At 42.9% G+C, this 19,237-nt stretch overlaps 1 protein-coding gene and 1 pseudogene across 1 annotated transcript in view; one reads left to right on the forward strand and one right to left on the reverse strand.

Annotated features, from left to right (window-relative positions):
• Window positions 1–9,629: 9,629 nt before the first annotated feature.
• On the reverse strand, window positions 9,630–10,724 carry LOC102016187 (annotated as a pseudogene).
• A 4,989-nt stretch (window positions 10,725–15,713) lies between these two features.
• Window positions 15,714–19,237, forward strand: part of Uxt (ubiquitously-expressed, prefoldin-like chaperone) — an 8,403-nt gene continuing 4,879 nt past the window's right edge. The window contains exons 1-5 of the mRNA XM_005408943.2: window positions 15,714–15,956; window positions 16,136–16,242; window positions 17,829–17,910; window positions 18,052–18,119; window positions 18,416–18,523. Coding sequence (XP_005409000.1) covers window positions 15,888–15,956; window positions 16,136–16,242; window positions 17,829–17,910; window positions 18,052–18,119; window positions 18,416–18,523 — 434 coding nt within the window. The 5' untranslated portion in view covers window positions 15,714–15,887. The remainder of the gene's footprint in view (window positions 15,957–16,135; window positions 16,243–17,828; window positions 17,911–18,051; window positions 18,120–18,415; window positions 18,524–19,237) is intronic.

The raw sequence follows: 19,237 nt of genomic DNA on the forward strand, positions 1-19,237 counted from the left end.
TCCAACTGGCAACTGACTACTGTTAGGGATGTTGGAACTGTATTCTCTAAACACAGTCTTTCCAGCTAATCGTTGCCCATCATTTACAAAGCAGAGAAGAGAGAGATGTTGGGAGCCGCTGAAGCTGGAAGGTAATTACATGTGCAGGACGAAGCCAGCCCGAGAACACGGGAGCGCCTCAAAGCACGTAAACAAGCCGTTGTAGCTTGTTAACCGATTGCTGGACAGTGAGGAGAAAATTAACCACCCTCTTGGTATAAATAAACGCTCTGCTGTTCTTGGGTCATTCCCTTCTCCGCTGAGAGGAGACCTGATCCCAGCTTTTTGTCTTCTTTCTATTTTTTCCTCATTCCTGCCACTGTTCCTTCCTGGGGTTCAGCAAGAACCCAGGGGATCCTTACATCCTGGTAGATGCAAAGACATTTTATACCTTGAATTTAGAAATTTATCCTGCAACTCAGCCACCAGACATTTATTCATGAAGTAATAAACCGTATAGCTTTGTGAACAGACTTGTTGCACCTATTTCAAATGTAACCTAAATGTCACATTCAGGCGACATTTGGTTCACTAGTTAGCCATTGATGTTGCATTTGCTAAAAGAACACCAGTTGACTAGCACAGGAACTCTTCACAAGAACAAAGCCAAGATTCCTGAAAAATCGTTGCAAGTTCACAATAGAGAAATGCATAGTACAATCTTTGGATTTCAGAAAGATATAATATTGCCTTCTTATATGGTGAAGAAAAAAAAGTAGTATTGATACTGTCAACATTACACCATGATGATAAGATGGGTAGTGAAACCAGGCATGGTGGTGCATGCCTGTAATCTCAGCAGTGGGAGGCTGAGGCAGGAGGATCCTGTGAGTTCAAGGTCAGCCTGTGCTACATAGGGAGTTCCAGACTAGCCTGGACTACATAGCAAGGCCCTGTATCAAAAACAAACAAACAAACAAAAGATTGATAGTGAATCCTCAACACAAATGAAGCCTGAAATGGTCACATTTTACAACAAAATGAAAGGCAGAGTAGATAATGTTGATGAATTATGCAACTATGATGTCATTTGAAACACAAAGTGTTGGCCAACGGTTGTGTTTGGCTAGATCCTGAACATGCCAGGTATAAATAGTTTCATAGTTCACAAAGAAAATAACAAGCACAAAATATCATGGAAAAATTTTCTTAGTGGATTGCAACTGGAATCGATAAATGAGCAATTACAACAGAGGAAGAATAGTATGTATCTGCCCAAATAACTCTTCAAAAGAATTCTGGAGCAGACTGGTGAACAGACAGGTGAAACATGACAAGAACCTCCTAAGAAAACAGGAAGATCAGCAAGATGTCAAGTGTGTCCTACCAAAGAAGATGGGAAAACAAACGACATGTGCTGTCAGTGTATGTGACACTTGTATATGAAACATGCTATTCTCATTTGTGAAAACTGCCTTAGCTGTGATAATTGAAGTAAAGATTATTTTTGTGGTCATTTCACTTGTATTTTCATTGTAGTTCACATAGGAATTTATTTCTGTGATTATTTTTTAGATCTTGTAAGCAGGTAAACATGTTGAAAATGTTGATGTTTATTCTGTACACTTTATAATATAATAGGAAGCTCCCAACAAAAGAGGAAGACAAGAGAGGTGAGAAATATGGCCTGCCAAACAGGAAAGGAAAGCTAAGCACACATGCTGTCAGTGTAAGCAAGACTTTTGTATGGAACACTATGTTAGCATGTATGGAGATTGCCTTGGGTGTGATAAGTGAAGCAAAGACTGTGGTAGAGTTTTGTTTGTATTTTCACTATAATTCACATAGTAATTTATTTCCTCTGTTCTTTTAGGTCTTATAAGCAGGTAAACAGTTGATGCTGAAAATGTTGATGTTTATTCTACACACTCATTACATATTAAAAAGCAATATTTTATTGATTTTTTCCTGATAAGTATACATTGTTTAATATAATTAAACTCATAAATTAAAATTAATATTTTATCAATAGAAATACTTCCAAAAACTAAACATGAGCATTATACACCCACCATAATGCACATTTCAAAAAATTTGCTATGGTGCTCCTGGGGCTACATGGTGCCTCTAGAGTCTGGGGGTTGACCAAATTCTAGTGCTTAAGAATATACTCCAAAGGAGCAAGAAAATTTACCACTGAGGTTCCCATCTGAAAAATAGCAAGGGGAGGGAAGGCATTCCTTTTTAATGCTTCTTATTTTTATATCCCCTCAGGGCACCCTCTGAGGTTCCCTGCTCCAGAGCAGGTAGCTGCTAACTGGAGAGTGATTGGAAGATCAGTTAGACTGATTATCCACTCTTACCACTCACACACCAACTTCCTCTGAATTGCCATTCCTGTCTCTTAAGCTCACATTACCAACTCTAAAGCATGTTTCTAAAAGCAAAAGGTACAATTGACTCCCACTATAATGGCCCTGTTTAAGAAGGAAAGCATTGACAAACAGAAAATTGAACCAATGATAAAGGTGCCTTGAACAAGTGTTTCCTAATTTGGAGAGAGAGGGGAGAGAGAAAGAGATAGGAGATCGAAGGGCAGATTGGAGGTACTCCTTCAAGGTATAATGTTTAGGGTTCATACATTTGCATACTTTAGAGATACTTTTCTCCAGTGTCATCCAGAGATCACTTCTCTCCATGGTATCTCAGGATGAGAGATTCTCCTGTCAGCCGAAAGAGAGAGGCACTTGTTCAAGGCACTATGTAGGCCACATCCCTATATTGTATCTTCCTAGATGAGCATGACCTAGCCGAGGGATGCGGTATTTGGTCTATATTTAAGGAGTGCCTATTGATGCCACCACATTCCAGAGAGTACCTCCAGACATCTCTTCGCATTTTTAGGAAGAGAGCAAGTGTCTCTTAGCTTCAGTACCCTTATAGATAAGCACTCATTTTCTGAAGGTCCAGGAGCCTCCAACTGGAACAGAAAAAAGGGTCTCAGGTTTGGCAAGAGAAGCACATTACCATTTCCTGACAATAGTTACAACCATCCCTACAAAAGATCAACTGCCAAAACCTGTCCTATTACCTCTGACTGAATTCTCAGACACACCCAAAAGCACCCACCTACAAGACAATTGGAAGTTCAAAAACCATCTCCAAGACCTGTCTCTAATAAGAGACCCAAGCAACCTCCTAACTGTCAAAGAAGTCTAGGAAGGAATATAAGACCCTTTTTGCAAAATAAAAGAGGTACCATCAAAGAAACCCAAATATAAAAGGCATCACAGTCTTTCCATCCCCTCAATTTAAACCTATCATTATTCTGACTGGAAAAAAAAGGCAGAGTGTAAGCAACTGACAAACAAGGGATGACAATTCTCAATTACCTAAATAAATCATGATCCAGTCAAAATACACTGATGGGGGGTGTCATGAAACAAAAAGCATCTCTTACTTCCAAAGATCTTAGTGGGATCTCCACTTTGGGATGAGGAAAAAACCTCCCAACCTATTAGATGTCAGATCTGCCAAGTTTGTGTCTCCTGATATCTTTTTTTTTTTTGGTCTTTTTTTAGACAGGGTTTTGCTATGCAGTTCAGGCTGGACTTAAACTAACTTGGTAGCCCAGGCTGGCCTTGAACTCATAGAGATTCTCCTGCCTCAGCCTCCTGAGTGCTGGGATTATAGGTATGCGCCTGGCATTGTGTCTTCTGATATCAAAGAATGTATTCTGAGGACAAAAGAGTTTAAGAGTAGCAAAGGTTTATTAAGAGAAAGCTCCTGAGAGATAGGAGGGGCCCCAAAAGTAGGTTGCCACTGAGGCTCTTTGTCTAAGGCTCTTTTACATAGTAAAATAACAATGTGGGTACAATGTGGGTAGCTATGGGTCAAAATTGCAATCACCTATAGGATTACAAGTATAGTCGCTTTGCTAATAATGATCCAATAGAGAAGCGAGGCACATAGCAAGGGTATATGGTAAGCATCATTAACTTTAGCTCATCTATAACTTCTAATGTGGAAAGAACAAAGGCATTCCTGGAAAGGGATGGGAGTATGGGTCAGGGTGTTCTGGCCACCCACCTTTATGTCTAATGCCCCAGCTGGGCTCACTGGACCAGGTGTTGTTAATTACAGTATAATCTCAAGCTGCTGTTTAACTCTAAGGAGGCTTGCAGGCCGGATCATCGTGTCTCCATCTTAAGACCTGGCTTCTTCAGATTTGCCTGAAACTATGTTTCATCTTTTGCACTAACTCTCTCAAGGGCCAAATCCCTGTCTGACTGCCCATTAACTTCTGCCTAACTTAACTGTCTATAATAGGGTTAAAGGAAACAATTGATAGGGTGAAGAAACAACCTACACAAGGGGGAATAATTGCCAACTATTCATCTGGCAGAGGGATAATATCCAGAATATACAAAGAAGTCAAAAAAACTTAATAAAAAACAAGCAATCAAGTTTAAAATGGCCAAATCATCTGAATAGACACCCGCCAAAAGAAGAAATACATGCCAGGTGTTCTGATGCATGCCTGTACGCCCAGCTACTTGGGAGGCTGAGGCAGGAGGATGGGGAGTTTGAGGCCACTGGGAAACTTTGTGTGTTAAAGTTTGTATCAAAGCTTGCATGTCAAACTTTCTGTCTCAAAACTAAAATTTAAAAAGCACTGGAGATATAGCTCACTGCTCCCTGATTTCTATCCCCAGAAGACCAAGAGACGGAGAGAGAGAGAATATATGAAAAAATGCTCAGTATCAATAGCCCTGAAGGAAAAGCAGATGAGTCCAACAAGATAACATCTTATCTGACTTAGAATGGTATTTAAAACACAAACAAAGTGTCTGGGTATGCTGGTGCATACCTGAAGCTGAAGCAGGAGGATCACTCCAAGTTCCAGGCCTGTCTAGGATAAGTAATGTACTCAAGGACAGCCCCTACCTACGGAGAGAGATCATGTCTCAAAAAAAAAAAAAAAAAAAAAGTGGTGGTGGAGGTATGGAGAAAAACTCTAATTCACTATTGGTGGAAATGCAAAGCAGTACAAGCCACCATGGAAAACAGTAGTTAGGTTTCTAAAAACTAATAATTAGATAAGATCCAGCTGTTATCAGAATCTCCTGGCTACACCAAAATGTCATTGGGTAGCTCCTTCTAAAAGTGGCTCCCCAATTAAACATTATGGGGTTCTGGGTTGCTCACCTCTCCTTCTAGAGTTGGATTCCAGGTTTTCTTCTCAAACAAAGAAGTGAATGAAGTGAGCAAAAAACAGTGACAAAGTTTATTTGAAAATGTAAAAGTGAAGAGTGAGAGAGAAACTGGTTCAACAGAGTGAGCGTGGCCCGAGTAAAAGGAAAAAAGCAAGATAAAAGAACACCCTGGAGGCCGGGGATATAGCTCAGTGGCACAAGCGCCTCTCCTGGCAAGCACAACGTCCTGAGTTTGATTCCCGGTACCAAAAAAGAAAAAAAAGAACACCCTGGAAAAAGTAGGGTGGGCTATCGTGAGGAAAGCTGCAATAGCAAGTTCTTCTTGGCATTTTTGTCCTTTTTAAAAAAGCAGGCAGGTCTTGAATTTTCTTTTTTTCAGACAGGGTCTCACTATGTAGTTCAGGCTGCCCTTGAGCTCAATACGTAGCCTAGGCTGGCCTCAAACTCACAGCAATCCTCCTGCCTCAGCCTCATGAATTCTGGGATTACAGGCATATGCCACCATGATCAGCTCATCTGGGTCCTTTTATACTGTCTGAATCTCTAGGAAACCTGTGAGAACTTCTATATGCAGGTACTGAGAGGAAGTGCTGGGATCCCATGCCTCAGGCTGATGTCATGTCTAGGCCATCCTACTGAAAATCTTCCTAAATTCTTGAGAGAAGTCCACGTGCAGGGGTTTGGGAACTGTTCTGCCCATGTGTTTGGTGATCCTGTAATTAATAGTCATGCCCACTTCTCCAGCCAGCATTGCCATGCCCTAATCTCCTATCTCACAGCTATCCCAATTTTGGGTATATATCCAAAGTAAATGAAGTCTGTATACCAGAGTTAGCTGCATACCCACATTTATTATGGCACTATTCACAATCTGTAAGATATAGAATCACCCTAGGTGCCCATTAACAGATGAATGGGTGAAGAAAATATCATATATATATGGGACTCGGTGGTCTCTCGGTGGTCCCCGGGAGAAAATGGCAAGAGGATTTAGAAAATAAAGACAAGAGACAGGAGCAGGGGTCAGGTGGAGGTACCTCTTACCTGATGAGCAAGAGGACGAACTTCAACAGTAGGGGCGTTTATTTTATACACTTGCAAAGTTAGTATCCTGAGAGATAATGTTGCCTAGCAACTAACAACTGTAATTGTCCAAGCAGGAAGCCCTTTTCACTACTGAGGTAGCTTGACTGCTTGAGGCACACTGGCTCTGTCCTGCCCTCACACATATGACCAATAACCAGCTCCAGCGGCTCCCAACATATATGTGAATATATATATATATACATATATGATTTAGCCATAAAGAAGAATGAAATCTTGTCATTTTTAGGAAATTGGATGGAACTGGAGCATATAATAAGTCAAGTCAGACACAGAAAATCAAGTACCACCTGTTGTTTTTCATACGTGACAGCTAAAAATCATTGCCCTGGCAGTGGAATATTGATTACTACAAATTAGGAAAGGAGGGAGAAAGGGGATAAAGGGTGGCTGGACTTGATGAGAGCATACTATATGCATGTGTTACGGTTTGTGTCTAGATGTCCCCCAAAGCCTCATGCAGTGATGGGGAGCACGCTTTTCAGAGATGGCTGGATCTAGAGTTTGTGATTGATTTGTGGTACAATGCTGGGATTGAGAGTGTGAGTGCTGGGCTGGGGATTTAGTGCAGTGGCACAGCGCCTGCCTGGCAAGCGCAAAGTCGTGAGTTCAATTCCCGGTACCGGAAAAAAACCAAAAATAAATAAATAAATAAAACAGTGTGAGTGCTACCCCCACCCTAGGGCAGGTAGGCTGCATACAGTATATGAGACAGAAAGAGAGGCCGGGAGTGGTAGTGCTCACTCGCCTGTAATCCCAGCCCTCGGGAGGCTGAGGCAGAAGGATCATTGTGAGTTCAAGACTAGCCTCAGCTACATAGTTCAAGGCCAGTCTGAACTGCATAGTGAGACCCTGTCTTAAAAAAAAGAGACAGAAAGAGGCTTGTCCCTTCACTCTCTCTTGTTGCTCTTGCTATCTTCTGCCCTCTGCCATGTGCCACCCTGCCTTGGACTCAGTTGATCATATACTGAAACCTTCACAAACTGTGAGCTAAATAAACCTTTCCCCTTTAACTTTGGGCATTGGGTATTTTATCTCAGCAAGGAGAGAAAAGTAACTAAGATAGTATGTATTGAAATATCACACTGAACCGCACTAATGTAATATATACAATTAATATGTGTCAATAAAAAATAAATTACCCATCCACGTGAAATGAAATGGTGTTTATACTACAGATGGCCCCTGAAATAACTTAGTGGGTTAAACCCTTGCCAATGAGTAGGGCTTATAAAAAAAAATCTCAATGATGGGTTCAAAAGCAGAATGGAGAGCATGCAAGAAGTAGTAATCCTGGAGACAGGATAATAGAAATTACTCAATATGAACAAGAGAGAAAAATAGACTTAAAAAAGGAATAGAGCCTCAAGGATAGGTAGAAGCAAAGGTTCTATTATTTGTGTCATCAAAGTTTAGGAAGGAAATAAGAAAGAGGACAGGGCTAAAAAGTCATGGGAAGAATCTCTCAATTTCCCCATATTTGGCAAAAAAACAGATTCAAGCAGCTGGAAAAAACCTGAAGTGGATAAGCCTAAAGGAACTCAGGGAAACCACATCACTGGCCCACTTCTGAAAATCAAAGGCAAGGAAAAATCTTGAAAGCAGAGAGAAATATCTTATCTACAAAGGCAAAATAATTTGGATGATAGTGAGTTTCTTTTTCATCAGAAAACATGGAGGCCAGAAGGAAGTATCAGAATCAAAGTGATTAAATAAAAGAAATGTTGATCAAGAATCCACTGAGGATTTTTCTGTTTGCTTGTTTGTTTTATTCAGACTAGGGAATAAAACCCAAGGTTGCTTACCACTGAACTATACCCTTATCCCTTTTAAAAACTTTTACTCTGAGACAAGGTCTTGTTAAATTGCTCAGGCTGGCCTTGACCTGCAATACTTCTGCCGCAGCCCTCAGAGTACTTGGGACTACAGGCATGTGCCTCTGTACCCGCCCAACCAAGAATTAACCAGAAAAATGCCTCCTCCCTTTTTTTGAGATGGGGTCTCACTATGTAATTCAGGCTGGCCTTGAACTCACTATGTAGTCCAGGTTGGCTTCAAACTCCCAGTAATCCTTTTGCTTCAGCTACCCAAGTACTGGGATTACAGGCATGGACCACCATGCCCAGCTTTTAAAATGCCCTTTAGAAATGAAGGAGAGCTCAAGACATTCTTGGATGATGGAACACTTGGGAGATTTGTTACTAGCAGACCTACCTTGAAAAAATGGCTAAAGGAAATTACTGGGACAGAAGGGCAATGGTAAGAAATAAATCCTGCTGGGTACAGTGGTGCATACCTGTAATACCAGCTACTTTATAGATTAAAGCAGGAGGATTCAACAGGAGGGCAAGCTGGGCAACATAGGGAGACGCTGTGTCATAATAATTTTTTTTTTTTTTTTAGTCAGGCATGGTGAGTGTTATAATCCCAGAACTCAGAAGGCTGAGGCAGCAGAATTGATGCAAGTTTGAGGCCAGCCTGGGCTCCATAGTAAGTGCAAGGCCAGGCTGAACTGCGTGGCAAGATCCTGTCTCAAAAAAAATTTTTTAAGGGCAGAGGATGTAGCTTGCTGCATCTGGTTTCAATCTTTACTGATGTGGTTTTCTGTGAATATAGAGGAAATCCCTGTATCATTTAATGCTATACAAAGGTGAAGACAAAAAGACTTAAAGGGAAGTGACTATTTTAAATTTTACTCAGATTGTTAGAATGGATAAAAAAAATGATAAATATACACAGTGGAATAGTATTCAGCAATAAAAAGGAATAAAGTACTGATGATGTTATAACATGGATAAATGGCTGGGGTTGGTGGTGCATGCCTGTAATTCCAGCACTCAGGAGGCTGAGGCAGGAGGATTGCTGTAAGTTCAAGGCCAGCCTGGACTACATAATGAAACCCTGTCTCAAAACAAAACAAAAACATGGATAAATGAACCTTGGGAACATCTTGTTAATTTAAAAAGCCAGGCATGAAAGGCCATATATTGTAGGATTCCATTTATATAAAATGTCCAGAATATACAAATCTAGAGATGGAAAGTAAACATATGGTTGCACAGGATTAAAGTGGAGGGACTGGGCTGAGGGGTGAGCATGGGACCTCTACTTGGGCTGGTGGAAATAATCCTAAAATTAGACTGTGGTGATGTTTACATAACCCTGTGAATATACAAAAAAATCACTCAATGATTATTAGTTCAGTGGTCTAAACTGTTGAACTAAAAACCATTGAACACTTCAAATGTGTGAATTTGTATCAAGCTGTTTTTAAAAACAGATCATAGACTGGAACATAAAATATAAAACTATACAAATTTTAAAATAGCCATCATATCCTCCTCCACCACCACCGCATCCACCACCTTGGTTTCCATACCCCGGCCCACCACCAACATACCCTCCTCTGCTACTGTAACCAGGGCCACCACCATAGTTGCTACCATCACCTCCTCCATAACTACCTCTGCTGCCACCTTCACCATAGCCTCCTCTTCCACCAAGTTTCCACCAGGCCAAAATTCCCTCCATCACCTCCAAAGTTTCCTCCACCACCCATAAAGTTGCCAGACCACCTCCACGACCTCTTTGTGATCCAGCAGACTGCATCTCTTCTTTAGGGTTTTTTTCCGGTACCAGGAACTGAACTCACGACCTTGTGCTTGCCAGGCAAGAGCTGTGCCGCTGAGCTAAATCCCCAGCCCCATGCATCTCTTGTTTAGAAAGGGCCTTTTTCACTTCACAGTTATACCCATTAATAGTGTGGTATTTCTGAACAACAATTTTATCAACTGTATCGTGATCATCAAAAGTTACAGAAGGAAAGCGCCAGGGATATAGCTCAGCGGCACGAGCACCTGCCTGGCAAGCGCAAGGTCCAGAGTTTGATTCCTGGTACCAAAAACAAAAAAGTTACAAAAGCAAATCCTCTCTTTTTCCCACTCTGCCTGTCTTCCACAACTTCTATGGTTTCAATCTTGTCATATTTTTCAGAGTAGTCTCTCAAGTTATATTCTTCTGTATCTTCTTTAACAGAGGCAACAAACATTTTTTTCACTGTTAGATGGCACCAGGCTTTACTGAGTCCTCCAGAAACAGCTCTCTTTGGCTCCACTACAGCCCATCAACTTTATGTGGTCAAGCACACACTGCTGCATCCACCTCTTCAACACAAGAGTAAGTCACAAAACCCAAGCCTCTGGAGCGTTCTGTTTGGGAATCTCTCATTACCACACCACCTGTGAGTGTGCCCCATTTCTCAAAATGTTCTCTTAAACTATCATCTGTAGTTTCAAAACTCAGACCACCAATAAACAGCTTCCTCAACTGCTCTGGTTCCTTTGGATCATCACCCGGCCCGCCCCCGTGGCGTCGGCAACGGCTGGAGTAGGGCTGGGGGCGACCGGGCAGCGGTTTTACCTCCATTTTGAGACCGCAAAAATTTTAAAATAAAGCATGAGGTAAAATCTCTGAGAGCCAGGGCTTTTGAAGAGTTACTAAACATGATACCAAAAGCACGATCTAAAATATTTTTAATGAATAAACTGGACTTCAAAAGTGAAAGTGTTTGCTTTACAAAAGAATCTATTTAAACAGGCTTGGTGGTGCCTGCTTGTGATCCAAGCTAGGAGGGAGGTGAGACAGGAGGACGGCATATTTGAGGCCAGCCTGCACAATGTCTCAAAATAAAATTTTAAAAGTGCTAGGGATGTAGTCAAGTAGTAGAATGCTCACCTAGCATGCAGGAGGCCTGTGGTTCAATCCTCAGTACTGTTAAAAAAAAAAAAATACCAGGCTAAAATGCCCATGTACCTAGTACCGGTCTAAAACTGTCCACCCATTTGCCAGGTAAGAGGTCACCAGTGGAAGGCAGGGAGGTCCACGTAGTTATAGCCCCAACCTCTGCACTGGTTACTGACATGATTGTGTGGAGCTTGGGTTGGCATATCTTTTCTGTAAAAGGCCAAACAGTAAATACATTAGGATTTCCAGGCCATGTGGTCTCTCTAGTAACTATTCAACTCTACCACTATAGCATGAAAGCACCCATGGACAATACTCAACCGAGTAAGTGTGGCTCTGTTCCAATTAAACTTTATTATAGGACACTGAAATTTTAAATTCACATCATTTTCACAAAATATTTTTACTTTTTGCAAACATTTAAACAATGTAAGTAGTATTCTAAGCCAGAGGCTTTACTTTGCTAACTCCTGATGTACAGCTTAGATGAGGTTTTAATGGAGATGTATGTACAACAGTCATTTCATATTAGATTTACGATGCAATGACCTCCTTCCAACCTATAAATTCTACTTTTTTCTTTTTTTTTTCTTTTTTTTTTTTTTTTTGTTGTTGTTTGTTTGTTTCTTTGAGATAGGGTGTCACAGTGCAGTTCAGGCTGCCCTTGAACTCACTATGCGGCCTAGGCTGGCCTCAAACTCACAGCCATTCTCCTGCCTCAGCCTCCTGAATGCTGGGATTACAGGTGTGTGCCACCAAGCCCAGCTATAAATTCTACTTCTAAAATTTGTCACAAGGAAACAATCATGGTTGCACACAAAAACTTGAAAGCAAAGACTGTTATCCATTTTAGATTATAACAATGAAAAAAATATGCATTTAAATATCTAACCAGGCATGGTGGCACACACCTGTAATCCCAGTACTGGGGAGGCTGAGGCAGGAAGATCACTGAATTCAAGGGCAGCCTGAATTGCATAATGAGATCCTCTCTCAACACACACACACACACACACACACACACACACACACACAAAATCTAATAATGAGTGGCTCAAGCTGATGAACAAGGACTCCGAGAACACGAGAGTATCGACGCCCGACGACTCGGAGATCGAGCTGACTGGGGACGCGAGAGCCATTCAGGAGCCGGAAACCAGGGGGATCTTGCACAACACCTGGGAAGACCCCCTGGAGATCATTCTTCCACTAACTGTACAGGCTGTGGTGGAAGAGCGAGAGGAGCTCCGGAGAGGTCTTCACCGAGACTTCATGGATTACATGGGTGCCCAATATTCAGATTCTGTAGAACCACCTTCATGGAGAAGGTACGTGTCTAGGTTACCTGCCTGGGACACTTCGCACGTCATAGTGCTGAGACTGACTAGCGGGTCCAGGACTTCATCCACATGTTCCCGCTGCCTGTGTTGACGGTTGGGGAGAGGACACTAAGTGGTTGCCATGTCCCAATGCGCTGGGAGGCTGGAGAGAGAACACTCCTCTGCTTTCTTAGACAAGAGGCATTGATAAAGCATACTTCCCTGGATCCCAGTTCAGTAGAGGGACAAACTACTCTTGAGTATGGGTTTGTTGCTCAGTCAGCCCCAGATAGTGGAAGGGGGCTGCAGAGGATGGCTTTTGCCCCGGGTGGCTCGCTTGAGATGGTGATGGGAGTTGCCTCCTTAGTGTCTTGTGGCCGTGACGAAGGGGAGGCCAAGGGGAGAGGGCAGAGACACCGAGAGGGGATGGCTGCCTTTGATGCAGCACTGGGAGAGGCAGACCCTGGGTCTGGTTCTCGGGGGCCCTGGGAGGGTGGTGGCCACAGGAAGTCGGGCTGCCCTGTGGAGCAGGAGCCCTGGGGCTCGGACCCCTCCTACCAGCTGGTCCAGCAGGAATGAAGGGGCCCAGGGCACACTCTGCCTTCTCCCTCTGGCCAGACCATTGTCTTCAAGGAGGGGCCCCACGAAATCATGACTATAGAGGAAAAAGTGGACGGCCCATTGCTGGACACTGGTGCTGGTCTCTCGGTCCTTCTTTTCAGTCCTGGCCTTCCTTCCAGCCATCACACCTCAGTGAGGGGAGTCACTGATGAGGAGGTAACCCGCTATTTTTCGCTACCCTTGGACTATAACTACTTGTTGGATCTCTCTTGTATATATCTTTGTTTTCCTGAGAAACCACTTTGAGGATGCCAATGTGTATTGCAGCAGCCACTGATGATTTCCTACCAATCTGTCCATAACTCTGTAATGTTTGTATTGTTCCTATGCTATTTCGTAAATGTATGTATGTTTGTTACTATGTGTTTGCAACAACAACCATTGAGAATAGTCAATGATTATTTGATTGGTCACTCATGTATAGCTCTATTTGTTTTCCCTAGAGACCACTTTGGAGAACCCAAGATATAGTACAATAACCATTGATAATTTCCTGCCATTTTTGTCGGTAACTCACTATTATGTGTCCATTTGTTTTCCTGAAAAACTATCTTGAAGATACCAATAGGTAAAATAACAACCATTGATAATGTCCTACCACTTTGTCTGTAATTCAGTGAATCCCCCTATTGCTATGTTGTCCTTCTTTTACTGTATAAAATAAAATTTAAAAAAAGAGGAGTGCCTCAAACATCTGAAGTCTACGGCAGGATAGAATACTATGTATCAACCATTATGCAGGATGGAATACTATGTATCAACCATTATGGAGTGGCCTAGAGAGAGGAAAACAAATGTAGCCAAATACTAACAACTGGTGAACTTCAGTGAAGGCTCTATGGATATTCAGTGTGGACTCTTTTATAGGTTAGAAATGTAGAAGTAAAGTTGGAAACTTAGTAAAAAATTTTTTTAAATTAATAAACTTGCACAGTGAGGCCTGGTAGCACATGCGTGTAATCCCAGCACTCAGGAGGCTGAGGTAGGAGGATAGCCCTGAATGTGAGTACAGCCTGGGCTCAAGGCCAGGCTGAACCACAAAGTGGTTCCCTTTCTCAGTGTGAGACTCTTTCTCAATAAATAAAAAAATGAACAAACTTGCACAGAACCATCCCCGGCCCATTCAAACTATATTCTTCCTATAAGACAATATATGTTTTGTATCTTCTTGTAGCAAAATAGTATAGATTAACAGGGTAATATTTGTTTTAACTATCTATTGTCCTTTTCAAGAAGATCAAATGTAATTTTAACCAAAAGTAACATGAGATTTGTTTGTCTGGTTGGTTTGGTTTGGTTTAGTTTGATTTTTTGAGACAGGGTCTCACTATAGTGCTCAGGCTGGCCTTGAACTCACTATGTATGGGCTAGGGATGTAGCTCAGTGGCACAGCACCTGCCCAGCAAGCATGATGTTGTGACTTCGATTCCCCATACCAAAAAAGAAAAAAAAACCCTCACTATGTAGCCCAGGCAGGCCTCAGACTCGCAGCAATCCTCCATCCTCAGCCTCCAGAGTGCTGGGACTATAGGTGTGTGCCACCACCCCTGGTTGAACAGGAGAATTTTTTTTGAGACAGGGTCTATGTAGGCCAGGTTGGTCTTGAACTTGCAGCAATCCTCCTGCCTCAGCCTCCTGAGTGCTGGATCACAGGTATGTGCCACCATGCCTGGTAGATTTTTTAAAAATAATTGATTCATTCTCAGTGTTTCCTTAAAAATCACCCTGTTTTAGAGGCAAAAAAAAGCTTGGTTTCCATAGGTTTTGCACATTGGAAACAAACAAACAAACAAACAAACAAAAAACCACTGAATCTTGCTTTTACGCACCAAAAGCACAAATTATGTAGAAAGACTTCCTGGGTAGGGGTGAATGCTCTAAGCCCTACAGATGGGAATAACATTTTCGAAATTCCTAGTGTCTGGGTTCTCCAGGTTTACTCCTTGAGCTGCCGGACTAGGTGCTACTGTTTGAAAATCTAATCTGGAAAGCAAATGTATTCACTTGAGTGCATAAAAATAAATTCATAAACTTACACGTTCAAATAAAAACATAGGAACTATTCCTAAAGTTAGCTGATCCTTGTTGGAGGATTTTGGCGATCCTTCATTTGACTAAGTGAGGTAATGCAGGCATAGTGCTTTGCCATTTTCCACTTGAGCCTCAGTTATAGATTGCAGCCCACAAAGTTGGAAGTCTGATTAAAGAAGAACTTAGAAAATTTGTCTCAGTTTAAATGTTTTTTAAAAATGTTCACAGTCATTCTCATTACCGGGAGTGAAACCCAAACTTCCCCTGTGAACAATCAATATCCAGACCAACAGATCACAGAGAATATTCTCCTTTCTTCACAGACTAGAAGCATAATCACTTCTTGCCCCGTTGCTTTCAACGCTCAACCCTCTTCCCCGCCCCGGAGTGCAGATTGAATCTAGGCAGGGACGTTCACAATGAGTACATCTCCAGCCCCTTTATTTTTTATTTTGAGTCGGGGTCTCGCTAAATCAATGAATTGCCCAGGCTGGGCTCGAATTTGCCATCGTCCTGCTTTAACCTTCCAGAGTGGTGGCATTAAAGGCGTGCGCTCAAGGCACTGCCTTTTGAATTAGAAACGTTTCACTCCTTCCTACCTCTTGTGCGTCCTGCCTCCCCCAGAACCCGCCAAATCCCATTAAACTCCACCTCCATCTGTCAGGCACGGTCCCCAAGGGCTCCGCGAACTGCATTCACATTCCGCCATTGGCCCGTTTAAGCCAGACAGACCCTGCTCCCACGCTCCGCAGTCTTCCGTGATCTTCTGGATTCCGTACAGCCCGCCCCTCTCCTCTTCCCTTTGGCCAGTCTTCTTCAATTCAGGACCTCCTCGCCTCAACTGGCTATATGATTGGTCAGTGCGTTTGCTCGGATGTCATTTATCCACGCCACCCGGAAGCCGTGGTTCATACCAATAATTCTTATTGCCGGCGGCCCAAAGGTAAGGGCCACAGTTGGGTGTTCCTGGGTGAACGAGTACCAGAGTTGGGAGGGCCAGAAGGCGGAAACCCCCAGCCTGTGCCGAACGAGCCTATTCCTAACCTTGAGAGGGTGGAGATGAACTGTGCTTGATGCCAAAGTGGCATGATCAACGTGATCTTCCCCATTCCCACTCCCCAGGAGCTCATCATGGCGACGCCCCCTAAACGGCGGGCGGTGGAAGCCATAGGGGAGAAAGTGCTGCGCTATGAGGCCTTCATCAGTGACGTTTTGCAGCGGGACTTGCGGTGAGTGACAGTGCGGGAGGCGTGGCCTTTGGAACAACCCACATGGTGGGTGGGGCGTTCAGAGTCTGGACCAATCGTTCGGATTGGTGAGTTGGAAGTCTGATCGCGGGCGTCGCTCCCGATTTGTTAAGGGGGGACACATCCGGGGTGCAATTTGGCTGAAAGGAGGCTTTCAAAGTGGGGACGTATCCGCGCATGCGCGTCTTTGGGTGGGTTTTTTTTTTTGTTTTGGTTTGGTGTTTGGATTTTTGTTTTGGATAAATGCTAGATTTCCCAAGCTAGTTCTCTGATTCGAGTCCTAGCTTGGCCACTTTGCCATCTTAAACACGTTGTACATCACCTTGCCTCCTTTTCTCTGCCTTGGAAATTTTCTTCATATGCTAAATAGGGAAGTTTTTAGATACTTAGACGGCGATTTTGAATTTCCAGTGTGTTCAGCCTTTCTAAAAAATTTAGCACAAGGTCGGGCTTATGGTTCTGTGCCGATATTCCCAGCTCTGTACTCAGGAAGCTTGGGCAGGAGGCTTAAATAGTTCAAGGACAGCTTGGGCAACAAGATAAATAAAAATCAACAACAAAAAAAGATTAGGAGGATAAAAACTAAATAGGTTCTTTAAGAGACATAATTTCTTGGGCTGGGCATGATGATGCACGCCTGTAATCCCAGCTCTCGGAAGGCTGAGGCAGGATGATCTCTGTGACTTCGAGCCCAGCCTGAGCTATATAGTGAGTTCAAGCCCAGCCTAAACTACATATTGAGACCCAGTATCAAAAAAAGAATTTATTGCAGATACCTGAAACGTACCAGAGGCTCAATAAGTATGAAGAATTGTTGTTGCTAACATTATTAATCTGAGCAGGAAGTAAGGTATTAAAATCTAGACCCTGTGAACATCCTAAAAGGAATGGGTAATTTTTTCTAGGGTGAAGATGGGCCATTTTCATTGGCAGGGAGCGTTGGGAGTAGTAATAAAATATAGTATAATAATAGCAATAAAATATAGCTAACAAGTTTATGAACTTAAATTTGACCAGCATTATTCTAAATGATTTATAGTAAACATTTATTTGATCCTAATGACTAAGTACCTCTTAGGAAGTAGTACTGTTATCTCTATTTTTTAGATGAGCAAACTGAGAGCTGGGCATGGTGATGGATGCCTGAACTACACAGTGAGACCCTGTCTCAAACTAACAAATGAACAAACTGAGTCTGAAACAGATTTCTCTCTCTCTCTCTCTCTCTTTTTTTTTTGGAGGCAGGATCTTGCCATGCAGTTCAGGCCAGCCCTGAATTCACTATAAAGCCCAGGCTGGCCCCAAACTCGCAGCCATTCTCCAGCCCCAGCCTCCCGAGTGCTGGGATTACAGGTGTGCGACACCATGCCTGACTCAGAAACAGATTTCTGCCTTTCTGAGGTCATACGGCTAGTAAAGCAGAGAGCTCAGATTCAGACTCAGGCAGCCTAACCCAGAGTCCAAAATCGAAATTTCAGCACTAAAATCCCTGTTTGGGGCATGATGTGAGGTATTCCTTAGAGGGACAGGGCTGCTTGTTTGTCACCATTATGTTTTCATCCTATCAGAAAGGTGCTGGACCATCGAGACAAGGTATATGAGCAGCTGGCCAAATACCTTCAACTGAGAAATGTCATTGAGCGGCTCCAGGTAAAGACTTCAGGGTTATATACCATTTTTTTTTTTTTGAAGGAGGGAAAGGGAGGGAGATGGGAAGAGGGACCCCAGACAAAGACCTATCACCTGGCCTAAAAGTTGACCGCTGATCCCTCTTTTTCCCTGGCCCCACAGGAAGCTAAGCACTCGGAGTTATATATGCAGGTGGATTTGGGCTGTAACTTCTTCGTTGACACAGTGGTGTGAGTGTCTACCCACCCCTCTGAGCCCACAGGGTTCAGCTTCCCCTTTCCTTCATGCAACAAATGTTTCTTGAGTGTCTTCTATGTACCAGACACTGTACTAGCTTTTATATTTCATTAGATATCAGCTAGGTACTGGGAGATGTGACAATGAATAAATAAACTAGGACAAAATCCCTGCCCTTCCAGAGCCTCCATTTGGGAAAGGGGAGGGAGTAAGAAACATTTTAATATTTGTATGGTATGCTAAACAGTAATAAGGACTTCTCCGCTTCCTCTGACCTCTGTTTCCTCAGCTCTGATACTTCACGCATCTATGTGGCTCTGGGATATGGTTTCTTCCTGGAGTTGACACTGGCAGAAGCTCTCAAGTTCATTGATCGTAAGAGCTCTCTCCTCACAGAGTAAGTCCATTCCCTAAAGATAGTGTCTAAAAACACCACCACTACCCCGCGGTGTAGCTTAGTGGTAGAGCACTTGCCTAGCATACATGAGGCCCTGAGTTCCATCCCTAGCACTACACCAAAAAAATACATAAATGAGTAAAAGCACCACCATCTTTAACTCTTCTGCCTTTCCCATGGCTACCTGGGATGGTATGTAAGGACCTAGCTTCCCATCTCCTCAGGGCTGGGGCTGAGGGGAGTGGGGGGATGCATAGCTTAGTCCCAGGTGTAACACATAGTAATCACCCAGCAGATGGTCTTTGCATCATTCATTCACAAAACATTCATCAGGTACCTTCTGTATGCCAGGCTCTGTGGATGGTGGTAGGGAATCTAGCGATGAGTTCCTTGAAGGTTTACATCCTAGTGGGACTGTTCTGTTATACATACATAACACTATTACCAGATCCATGAGGTTTCCACCTATAAATCAGTATCAGTAAAACAAGTTACCTCTCACTTCACCTCCTGCTAATTTTCCTGCTTATTCACTGTGCTCTCACCACATTGACCTTTAAGTGCTTCTTTAAGTAATCCAAAATGGGGCTGGAGATATAGCTCAGCGGCATAAGTGCCTGCCTAGCAAGCACAAGGTCCTGAGTTTGATTCCCAGTACCAAAAATAAAACCCCCAAATGATCCCACCTTGGGGGGATCATGCAGTGGCTCTTCT

The sequence above is a fragment of the Chinchilla lanigera genome, unplaced genomic scaffold (genome assembly GCF_000276665.1).
Source record: "Chinchilla lanigera isolate Chin_1 unplaced genomic scaffold, ChiLan1.0 scaffold00115, whole genome shotgun sequence".
NCBI lineage: Eukaryota > Metazoa > Chordata > Mammalia > Rodentia > Chinchillidae > Chinchilla > Chinchilla lanigera.